Source organism: Pinus tabuliformis, chromosome 1_1 (genome assembly GCF_031772625.1).
Source record: "Pinus tabuliformis cultivar Carrire ecotype Pingquan chromosome 1_1, CPIR1, whole genome shotgun sequence".
In the NCBI taxonomy this organism is placed as follows: Eukaryota; Viridiplantae; Streptophyta; class Pinopsida; order Pinales; family Pinaceae; genus Pinus; species Pinus tabuliformis.
This window is the reverse complement of record NC_142297.1, coordinates 401,728,610-401,740,492: the sequence shown is the minus strand read 5'-3', so window position 1 is coordinate 401,740,492 and position 11,883 is coordinate 401,728,610. Positions and strand designations below refer to the sequence as shown.

Genomic DNA, 11,883 nt, shown 5'->3' with positions numbered 1-11,883 from the left:
CTTGTACTCGTCATTTGTGCGACGAAAAAATTAGTTATCAATTTGAACGACACGGAGAAGGTGAGTAAGAAGACCACTAATGCGAAGGTGAGTAAGCAGACCACTAATGTGACCACAACACAACCGTCCATGATCACCCCATGAAACCCACACAGCAACCAGACCTCCAAAAAGAGTCATCTCGCGAATCAGGGATCAAAATTGAACACGTCAGAGCCCTTCAAAGGGTCTCTGGCACGTCAGAGAAGTAGGGAGAAAATTTTACGAGTCAAAAAAAATTTTAAAATTGATTTTTGTCATTTAAAAAAAAATTGGAATAATATCTTAAAATTTTTTAAGAAGTGTTGTCAAATTGTCAACTTTTTTTTAAATTTCATTTTTTCTGAAATTAGAATTTTAGGAATGTTGAATTTGTAAATTTCTCTTCATGTTAAAACTTAAATCCCATTTCAGAAACTCCCATTTCTAAAACAACAGTTTCCTTTTGAGTTGTTTTTTCTAATTGTGCATATGATGCAAGTTCTTATTAATTATTATGTCACAATTACCCTTTGATACCATTACATTTGGCACTTTCTGAGTTGCTCCCATTTCAAAAACAACAGTTTCTTTTTGAGTTGTTTTTTTCTAATTGTGCATATGATGGAAGTTCTTATTAATTATTATGTCACAATTACCCTTTGATACCATTACATCTGGTAGTTTCAATTGAGAGCGACTAGATGTCAATATGGGCCATGTATTAGGTCTGTAATTTCACTGGGTTGTGCCTGAAGGCTGCCCAAAGCAAGGTTTGACGAGGATTTACGATGGAGAGGAGCATAGATTCATCATTCAGCAAACGCTTGTCAAGCAAGGTTTAAGCACGATTTATGCTTGGAGAGGAGTGCATTCAACAGGGTTCCTAACATACTGGATTTGATTTGTTTGCGGATTCCCAATTCTTGGTATGTTTTCATATTAAAAAAGGAGATACCAAAAACATATACACCTTTGTACACTCTTTTGTTGAATCCTAAACCTGTTTAGAATTTTACTGAATTTTTTCATTCACGCAATAAACTTAAATTTGATTGAGCTACTTGTATATTGGCTTGAACTTTCTCGTCACAAAAATTCCCTACAAAATTAATCCTTATCTGAACTGGGGCAGGAAAATAGGTCTCCTGTTTATCCATTAATGGTAAATGCATCCCATATATTAGTTGCAGCTCATATCAGACCTGCCTTATACGCAACATCCATGGGGTTGTTGTTCCACTATTCTTCTGTGAAAAAATAAAAAGAAATTTGAAAATAATTTATTGTTGTCAATTGAATTGCTCTTTTTTTTTTTTTTATGCTTTTCATTATAGAAGTGCGACCTGAATATGTGCCCTTTTAAATGAAATTAAAACCTGCACTTCAAATTTGATCACTGCTCGCGATCATCTCATTAACCTCACACAATCATCCCAACCACAACGCGATACGCACCATTAATTGGAGGAAAGTAGAGCACACCTATACGAGAAGCAAGCCGCCCAGCGCACCTAAAATTATGATTATTTTGCTTGAATTCTTTCTATTTGACCCGTTCATCTGCTTCCCTGGCGGATAAGCCCCCGGTGTAACAGCTGGCGACTGTGTGTGCTGCATTGTTGGTGCAATAGCTGGCCCTTTTGCCGTGGATGGAGATGGAGGAAAAATCGAGTTAAAGAAAGGATACATTTCATAATGGGCATTGCAGCTTTTGCTCAAAACCGTAGCTCCTGCGCTTCCAGGAATTCTTGATAAAATAAAATTGGTTGCGCTTAAAAGACATGTTTTGCATTGGATACTCGATATATCTCTCGTGCACTGCACCGCACCGTAAATCCTTCGAGACAGGGAGTCTGTACTTGTTCCCGAAGCATATAACTTAGATCCAGACGCTGCTTCACCTGACAAATTTGTTAATAGGCTCTCAACAGCCGCGTTAAAAACATCGGGGGTGGACATATTACTATGATTATACTTATACCATCCACCAGTAGACATTTGTCCGAAGAAATCATATTTTTCATAACGTAAGAAGCAGTCATCCAACAAAATTAAACCACCGCCGGTATTCGCACACTTGTGCCGAATTGTAGTGACTGCTCTATGGGAGCAGTTGAGGCACTGTTCGGCTGTTGTGTCCCTGGAACATTGTAGGAGGCCGTATATTTGGCCATCCACACAAGTGTTAAAACCAGTTTGGGAGGTGTGTTGAACAAGACAATTAAAGACTGTATTCAGATTGCTGTCTAACGTACTACCGTGCGTATAGTTGAAGTCGAAGAAGCACACAGTGTGTGGAACCTGGAGTGCATCGGCACGAAAAGCAATGAGTATGAGGAAAATTAGGACGATGTAGAAGAGCCTAATAATTTGCCCCATCACGAAGAATCCCTTCGTTGGAAATAGAATTCTCGTGCTCACTGAACAAAGGAGAATTTGCAGGGGATGCCAACGTTGTTCCTGCAATTCTGTATATATAGATTTGAATAATTGATGTGCATATTCTATATATAAGGATGATAACAAGATTCGAATTTTAGGCACATTGTCCACCAACGAAAAAAATAACCCATGAGTTCATTATGAAATTCAATTCAAGTCCGATACGAACTGTTTTGATATTTTTGGCGTGTGGAGCGGGTATAACGGGATTCCGCTTGACAACAGTCATGTTTAAGGTTAAAAGTCCAAAAAGTCCGTTGGTATTTCGCGCTATATATATTCACGGTTCTCTTTCCTCTGTGAATGCCAGCGTTACTTTGACTTTGACTCTGACTCGAGTTTGGTTCAACAAAAAAATTTAAGATTTTATTGGTTTTCTTTCCTGTGTGAATGCCAGCGTTACTTTGACTTTGACTCGAGTTTGGTTCAACATATAAAATTTTATAATTTTAAGATTTTATTAATTACGTCTGTGAACACCACTTGTGTATACAAACTTAGCTGATTTTGTTTTCTTAAAGGCGTAGTTCAACAAACAAACTAGGTATTTATTGGATCCTTTTTCAAGATCATTTTTCTTTTTCATTTTCCTTTGTATTGGTTATATTTATATTATTGGATTTATTTTTTATTAGATTAAAGTTATTATTACTGGTAAGTATCTAATTACTGCAAAAAGATAATTATTTCTAGGGTTAATATACTTATACCATTAGAGATACCTATTACTACTATATAAGTTATAACATGGTATACCTTATATACTATATTATTATATAAAGATATAATAGGGAGATATATTAATGATAGGATATATGTTATAGATATTATAATACTTTATATAGTATATAAATTTATATACTAATATTAATAATTGGATCATATTATATTACAATAATATATAGTTAATATAGGTATATTAATTATATCTAATAGATACTAATAACATAATGGTATTAGGTTATACTAATTAGTTTCTATCTAATTTTTAGATTTTTTAGAATAAGCTTTCGAAACTCTTTTAGGAAATTTTAGTGACAATAACTAAAGCATAGGAATCACACACAAAGCATGTTGATAGATCCTTGTGAATGTAGAGGGAAACCAAGTTATTCATGAAACACACAAAATGTACTTTTGAGGCTCTTGAGTTTCAACACAAACTTTATGATGGTGTATGGGTTAATTCCAAGAAAGTTGTAGCTATGTAACACTTTCCCTTTCTTGAAAATGACAAACTTATGTGAATTCTTTGGAATTTCAAATCCATAGTCTACGAAGCCTAACTATGGTAAGAAAAGCCTCCTATCTACACCATATCAATCCTAAAAGTTGGACAGTTAACATGGTGGCCCTGGGTCTTTTTTATTGGGCTTGAGCTATACGAGCTTCCTTTAGCTCATGTTGTCCTCATTTACTCCCCTTACGCATATATAGGCTCTAACACCCATTGTTGGGCCTCAAAATAGTCCTTATTCTCACTCCATTATTCACCAACACGTTCACATTACTTCCATATTACCTTCATGTCACCTCCATTCTACCTCCACATCATTACATTTACCTCATCATTGGGTTATAACTATGCTTTTCCAAAGTTTATTAATTCTTAACATTTTAAAGTTGATCTATGGTTAAACTTTAGAAAATAATATGCTTATACTTATACCTAACAATTAGAATGTGTTTGTTGACATGTTTAGGTATAAAGGAAGCTTCCAAGGCATCCTTATGTGGCACTCTATGTTCAAATTCGAATTTGAGAAGATCATGAACCTCATGGAGAAGATCATGGACCTCATGGAGGAGATCATGGAGGATAGGGTTATGTGTCACCATTGGTTGAGAAATATATGGGTCAAAGGAGGGAATAGTGGGTCTACATTTATGAGGTTGTTATCATAGTTTTTATATAAATAGGAGTACCTCCTCCATTCCAAAGGGAGGACTCTTGGAGCATGTATCCAACTTATGATGGAATAGAATAAAGCTTCATTTTACATAAATCTCCATTATATAGTTTTAGATATAAATTGTCTTAATGTAGTATATGGAATAGTCACTTTGTTCTTAGGAGAATTGAGCTCACTCTAAAAGAATCAAAGGAACATGTTATTTCATAATAGATCTTATTTTATTTAATTTTCTAGATGTTTGAGGATTTGTTTATGATTGATGAATGAGTTTTAAATTAAAATATTATCAGCATATGAGGGGACAACCAAGGGTCTAAGTTAGGCTCTCTCTCTATTTGATTTGCATGAAAATTGAAATTCATTCTTTTTCTTTTAAGTTTCAATTTATTTCATTTCCTGTGCTTATGAATGAATCTTAGTTTAGTTTGGATCAATATACGAGGGGACAATCAAGAGACTAAGTTAGTCTCTGTCTCTATTTGAATCTGAACAACAATTAAATTCATTCTCTTTTCTTTATTTCAAGTTTCTAGTTTTATGTAATCAATGATTTCTTTTCAATCTATAATACTGTAGGGAAGGACAACCAGGACCTCCTCAATTAGGAGCCTCTTCCCTTGCATATTATATTGAATCATAAATCATTTAGTTAGACATAGAGTTAGTTTCCTACTCCTGCATATATTTTGCTGGCATCATCACAAGCTTACGAGTTTCCCTGGTTGATAATTTAATGAAAGCAATTTAAGAAATTAAATTGCCCAACATTTTGGCGCCGTTGTCGAGGATGGTGCTAAGGGATTAGGCATTAGAAATTTAATTCAGTACTAGTATTTTTCTTTGGAAAAGCTAACTCATGTTGAAAGGATAACTTGGTGACAGCAAGATCTTCGTAACATGGGGAAGTATACATAGGCGTTAGCTTTGAATCTCATTTTTAGCTGCATATATAAATCATGATAAATAGGATGCATAAATTTCAATCAATATTTTCATTATAAAAGTGTTAAACTAATCCATTTATGGACAGGAAATCTAGAATGATGTTCAAGCATTTGGAGGAGAGTCAAGAGAATGAGGACCACATTCAAGATTGGTTTCAAAAGGTGACTAGGCCACAACATTCTTCCATTCTTCAATGAATCCTATGATGCGGGAGCATGTGACTCAGAGGGGAAAAATCTTCCAAATTATTCCAAAAATCCAAAAAAATCTACAGGCAAGGGAGTGGGGTCCTTTAGCCTGCAATTTCTATGCTTTCTTAGTTAAAATTAGAATAAATTATAGCAATAAATCATGCTATTTGTAACAGAGCTTCTCAAGCTTTAAATTATTCTGTAAAGCTTGCTTTTCTTTGTATCGGATAAGGACTGAGAGGGTCTATCCTTAATGATAAATAAAGAGGCAGCGAAGCTCTCAAGGGACAAAGAGGAGAGGAGCGAGTGCCATAGTATTATTTTAAGAACTGTTCTCTCGGTGTCTCTTATTAATGACTCTATACTATGCATGCATAGATTAGTGGATAGTGCCTTAACAGTGTTGAATGTTTCCTATTTCCGCATGTTGCAAATACTGTTGAAATCATCTTCCCTTTCATTTATGTTTATACAGGCTTTTGTTTTATAATTGCGCATACATTTCTGTTTGTGCTAAGAACCTTGAAATCTTTCATAAAGTGGCTGTAGCGGACGCGAAATAATATAATTATAAGTTCTTACCCATATCGGGTCCGAACCCATATCGGCGTCGGAGAGAACTTTTAGAACACTTAGTTGTGCACTCCGAATTTCCGGAGTCAATTTGTTATAGAGGCTGGTGTATAAAGCTTTTTGGGTCCAAAAGGATCCCATAGCGCAAAACCTCCCACTGAGCCTTCCATATCCGGAGCCGAAGTCATATAAATTACGTTTTATTTATCGTTGGGTCCGTCATTTCGGAGGTGGGAGAATTGTTAATTGTGGCGACCGCCGAAAGGCAGACCCGCCGAAATTATAAAGGCAGTGTATATAAGTGGATCGGGTCCGCAGAGGCTTTGAAAGATCCTGACCCGAAATCTTTATAGGGAAGTTCGGAAGGAGGCATCGGGTCCGTTAGTTCGGAGGAGGAGATTATTTGATTGGAGCGACTGCCGATACATGTATCGGACCCGAACTCAACATAGGGGGAATATATATATACGTCGGGTCTGTAATATATCGGAGCCTATGTTCCATTGCAAAGCCGCCGATAGTGATCGCCAATGCGATATCGCATCGGGAAAAAGATAAAAGAGACATTATAAAGCGGGATTATGTTATAAGGTAATTCTGTGGAATTACTACCCGATAGTGTGTGCGTAAGTCCTTCCTTTGCAAGCCTCTGATAGTGTGTTGGCGTAATTCTTTTAGAATTACTGTCGATACAAATAAAGCCACTGTTTTAGCCAATAGCACTTGGGCAATTCTTTTAAGAATTTTCTAATACAACCACTATGTGTTAACGAAGTCAGATTAGGGGGTTGTAAAGAAAGAGATGAATATGTCAGTTTAATGACTAATATGCCTGAAGAAAGGGAAGTTGATCAGAACATTGAAGAACTTGCTTACAGATTAGGGAGATTGTCTCTAACGCCTGCAACCCCACCATCATTAGTGGTATCAGAGCCATCAACTGACATTGAATTGAATCTCAGGAGCGAAAGAAGGATGGCTTTCAGATTTGGAAGAGGACGAGGACGTGGTGGAAGAGGACGGCCTGTTGCAAATGCTAAACTAATGGAAACAGTAGAAGAGCTAAGAGCTAGAGTGGATGCATTAACTTCAGATAGAAATATAGATGATGGAGATGTCAGTGAGCCCGAAATTGAAGTGTTGAAATCCACAGCCAGGCCATGGAACCAATTAGTATCGATATATCAAGGAGGATTGAATCCAGAAGAATTGGTCGACTGGATTAACAGCATGGAGAAATTCTTCGATTATGAAGAAACAGAAGATGAGAAGAAAGTAAAGTTTGTTGTCACCAAATTAAAAGGCCATGCAGCACTTTGGTGGGATGGTGTGTAGGCAGAAAGGAAGAGACTTAGTAAACAACCAATCAAGAACTGGAGCCAGATGGTAGCAAAATTAAGAGGTAAGTTCTTGCCAAGTAATTATCAGCAAATGTTGTTTACACAAATGCAAAATCTTAGACAGAGAGCTTTAACAGTAAAAGAATATACAGAAGAGTTTTATAAAGTAAGCATAAGAGCAGGAGAAGACCGAGACACAGATGAGAAGGTGGCTAGATATATGAATGGCCTTAGGATGGACATTCAAGATGAGATAAGTTTGTTGTCTCCTAAAACATTAGAGGAAGCTTATCAGATAGCGCTGAAAGCTGAGGAAAAACTCATGAGGAAGTAGTCTGCCAAAGGGAGAGGGACTTTCAGAGGAAAATGAAGTCAAGGTGGTAGAGGAAGATCTACAACACCTAGAGATGGAGCTAGCAGTAAATCAACACAGCATGCACCCAGAGAAGGTGATGCAAGAGGCAGAGGGAGTTTTTCCAGAGGAAGAGGAGGCAGAGGAAGAGGTAGAGAATTAAGATGTTACAGATGTAACAAGCTGGGACACAGATCTTTTGAGTGCCCAGAGAATGCAGACATAAAGCAGAGGAATGAAATTGTTGCTCCAGCTGAAGAAGAAGCACCAGCGACAACGGTAGCAGAAGAAGAAAATACACCAGAAAGAGGAGAGTCTCTAGTGGTTAATAAAGTCTTACTTAAGCCAATGAAGGAGGTGGCTGCTGAACCGCCACAAAGGAAAACTTTATTCAGGACAGTGTGCAAAGTCCAAGGGAAATGTTGCCAGATGATCATTGATAGTGGCAGCACTGATAATTTGGTCTCTACAGAAGTAGTGGAGAAATTGAAGCTGAAGACAATGAAGCATCCAACACCTTATAAGGTGTCATGGTTACAAAAGGGACATCAATTGTTGGTAAGTGAACAGTGTGAAGTGGAATTTCAAGTGGGCAAGTACAAAGATAAAATTGTTTGTGATGTGATGCCAATGGACGTGTGTCACATATTGCTTGGAAGACCTTGGCAATATGACAGAGGAGCCATACATGATGGGAAGAGAAACACCTACAAGTTTGGAAAGGATGGTGTTAATCATACATTGTTGCCTTTGCAAGAAGAAGAGGTGCAGGGTCAGAAGACTAGTTCAAAAACTCTATTGCTTGGAGGGAAGGAATACTTGAAGCAGATTGAAGAAAATGAGGTAAACTTTGTTGTAATTTGCAAGCCCAAGGTAATATTGACTTCTACTAAAATTTCTGAATTACCCATTGAAATTCAAGAAATGTTGGAGAATTATTGTGATATTATTGTTGATGATTTTCCTAATGAATTACCGCCAATTTGAAAAATCAGTCATCATATGGACTTGATTCCTGGAGCAAGCTTACCTAACAAAGCAGCATATAGAATGACTCCTGCAGAAAATGAAGATGTTAAGAAACAGGTGCAAGAATTGCTTGACAAGGGATTGATCAAAGAAAGTATGAGTCCTTGTGCAGTGCCAACAGTGCTGAGCCCGAAGAAAGATGGAGGCTGGAGAATGTGTACAGATTCAAGAGCCATCAATAAGATTACAATAAGGTATAGATTTTTGTTACCCAGAATTGAAGATTTAATGGATTGCTTGTCTGGCGCAAAATATTTTTCAAAGTTAGATCTTAAAAGTGGCTATCATCATATAAGGATAAGAGAAGGGGATGAATGGAAAACCGCTTTTAAGACCAATGAAGGATTATATGAGTGGAGAGTGATGCCTTTTGGGTTGTCCAATGCACCAAGTACATTCATGAGGCTTATGAATGAAGTTCTTAAAGAATTCATTGGTAAATTTGTAATAGTATATCTGGATGATATATTAGTCTATAGCAGGTCCAAGGAGGAGCACTTGAGGCATTTACATTATGTCTTACAGAAGCTACAACAAGAAAAATTATTGTTGAATCTAAAGAAATGTTTATTCATGAAAGAGGAGCTGGTGTACTTGGGATTTGTTATCTCAGCTGAAGGATTAAAGATGGATCCAAAAAATATCAAAGCAATTGTGGAGTGGCCTTCACCCAAGAGTATTTTTGAGGTAAGGAGTTTTCATGGTCTTGCTAGTTTTTACAGAAAATTCATTAAGAATTTTAGTAAGATTAATGCACCTATTATTGAGACCATAAAGAAGGATAAACAGCCATTTAAGTGGACTGCTGAAGCAGAGAGAAATTTCCAGCTGTTAAAGAGGAAAATAACTGAAAAGCCTGTTTTGGTTCTTCCTGATTTTAACAAAACTTTTCAAGTTAAGTGTGATGCCAGTGCAGAAGCAATTGGAGGAGTTTTAAGCCAAGAAGATAGACCAATAGCTTATTTCAGTGAAAAGCTAAATGATGCCAGAAGGAAGTATTCTTCTTATGATAAGGAGTTTTATGCAGTTGTGCATGCACTAAAGAAGTGGAGACATTATTTAATGTCGAAAGAATTTATTCTTTATTCAAATAACCATGCATTGCAGTTTATAATGCAGCAGCCAAAACTCAGCCAGAGACATGCTAAATGGGTAGAGTATCTTCAAGGCTTTCATTTTGTGTTGAAGCATATAACTGGACAATCAAACAAAGTCGCAGATGCCTTAAGTAGGAGAAGTGTATTGCTGCAAGAAAGTCAAATCCAAGTGTTGGGTTTTGATTTTCTTAAGGAATTATATGAGACCGATTCAGATTTTAAAGAGGCATTTGAGGCTTGTAAGAATCCTGTTTTGGCGGACAGGAGCAAGTGGCTGGATTATTTTATACAAGATGGACTGTTATTTAAAAAAAATCAGTTGTGCATACCCAACTGTTCAATGAGAGAGAATTTAATCAAAGAGAAGCATAGTGGAGGACTTGCAGGACATTTTGGTAGAGAGAAGACCTTTGAACAGCTCAACAGATTTTACTTCTGGCCGAAAATGAAATCTTCCATTTTATAAAACTAGTGATGCTTCTCACATTGCTAACTTGTTTTTTAAAGAAATTGTAAGATTACATGGATTGCCCAAAAGCATTGTTTCAGACAGGGATTCAAAGTTCGTTGGACATTTTTGGAGAACACTATGGAAGAAGCTGGGAACTAAATTAAGTTTCAGTTCTGCCTATCATCCACAAACTGATGGACAAACTAAAGTTGTGAACATAAGTTTAGGCAATCTTTTGAGGAGCTTTACTACAGAACATCCAAAGCAATGGGATCAAGTGTTACCACAAGTTGAATATGCATATAATGATTCACCAAAATAGGAGCACAAGACAGAGCCCATTCCATATTATTTATGGAATGCACCCAAGGGGAATATCTGAATTAAGGAATTTGGGAAAATAAGAAGTGAGAAGTGCAAAAGGTGAAGACTTTGCTTCAAGAATGCAGGCGATACATGAACAGGTGAAACAACAGCTACAAGATAGCAACATTCAATATAAAACTAGAGCAGACACAAGGAGAAGATAAATGAACTTTGAAGTTGGAGATTTGGTTATTAGCACACCTCAGAAAGGATAAATTTCCAAAAGGAGAGTATAATAAGTTAAAATCCAAGAAAATTGGACCATGCACGGTATTGAGGAAATTCTCTGCAAATGCTTATGAAATTGAATTACCACCTGGTGTGGGAATATCACCAATTTTTAATGTTGCCGACTTGTACAAATATGAGAATGAAGCTGCAGATGATACAGCACAGGATCAAAAGACTCCGGAGATTGACTGGGTAAAATAGTTACCCACAGCCAAGGATTTACAGCCAGAAAGAATTCTGGATAAGAAAGTGTATAAGAAGACAAGGGCACGAGAGTATTTCCAGTATCTGGTGAAATGGAAGGGACAGCCGATCGCTGAAGCTACTTGGGTTACAGAAGACATTCTACAGAAATTGGGCAAATCTGTAGAAGAGCTCATGGACAGGAGCCCATGAAGAATTTTGTCCTCAGGAGTCTGATGCAGGAGCATGTGACTCAGAGGGGAGAAATCTTCCAAATTATTCCAAAAATCCAAAAAAATCTACAGGCAAGGGAGTGGGGTCCTTTAGCCTGCAATTTCTATGCTTTCTTAGTTAAAATTACAATAAACTCTAGTAATAAATCATGTTATTTGTAACAGAGTTTTCAAGCTTTAAATTATTCTGTAAAGCATGCTTTTCCTTGTATCGGATAAGGACCGAGAGGGCCTATCCTTAATGATAAATAAATAGGCAGCGAAGCTCTCAAGGGACAGAGAGGAGAGGAGCGAGTGCCATAGTATTATTTTAAAAAATGTTCTCTCGGTGTCTCTTATTAATGACTCTATAATATGCATGCATAGATTAGTGGATAGTGCCTTAATAGTGTTGAATGGTTCCTATTTCCGCATGCTGCAAATACTGTTGAAATCATCTTCCCTTTCATTTATGTTTATATAGGCTTTTGTTTTATAATTGCACATGCATTTCTGTTTGTGCTAAGAACCTTG

At 36.8% G+C, this 11,883-nt stretch overlaps 1 protein-coding gene across 1 annotated transcript; it reads right to left on the bottom strand.

The window, feature by feature from the left end:
- Nucleotides 1-1,503: 1,503 nt before the first annotated feature.
- LOC149213366 (antimicrobial ginkbilobin-2-like protein) lies at nt 1,504-2,400 on the bottom strand. Its single transcript, XM_089389002.1, has one exon. The coding sequence runs from the start codon at nt 2,398-2,400 to the stop codon at nt 1,504-1,506; it is 897 nt and encodes a 298-aa protein (XP_089245128.1).
- Nucleotides 2,401-11,883: the final 9,483 nt, after the last annotated feature.

Bases quoted from the DNA above. Each gene is read 5' to 3' on its own strand.
- LOC149213366 (XM_089389002.1), bottom strand. From the start codon at position 2,400: ATGGGGCAAATTATTAGGCTCTTCTACATCGTCCTAATTTTCCTCATA.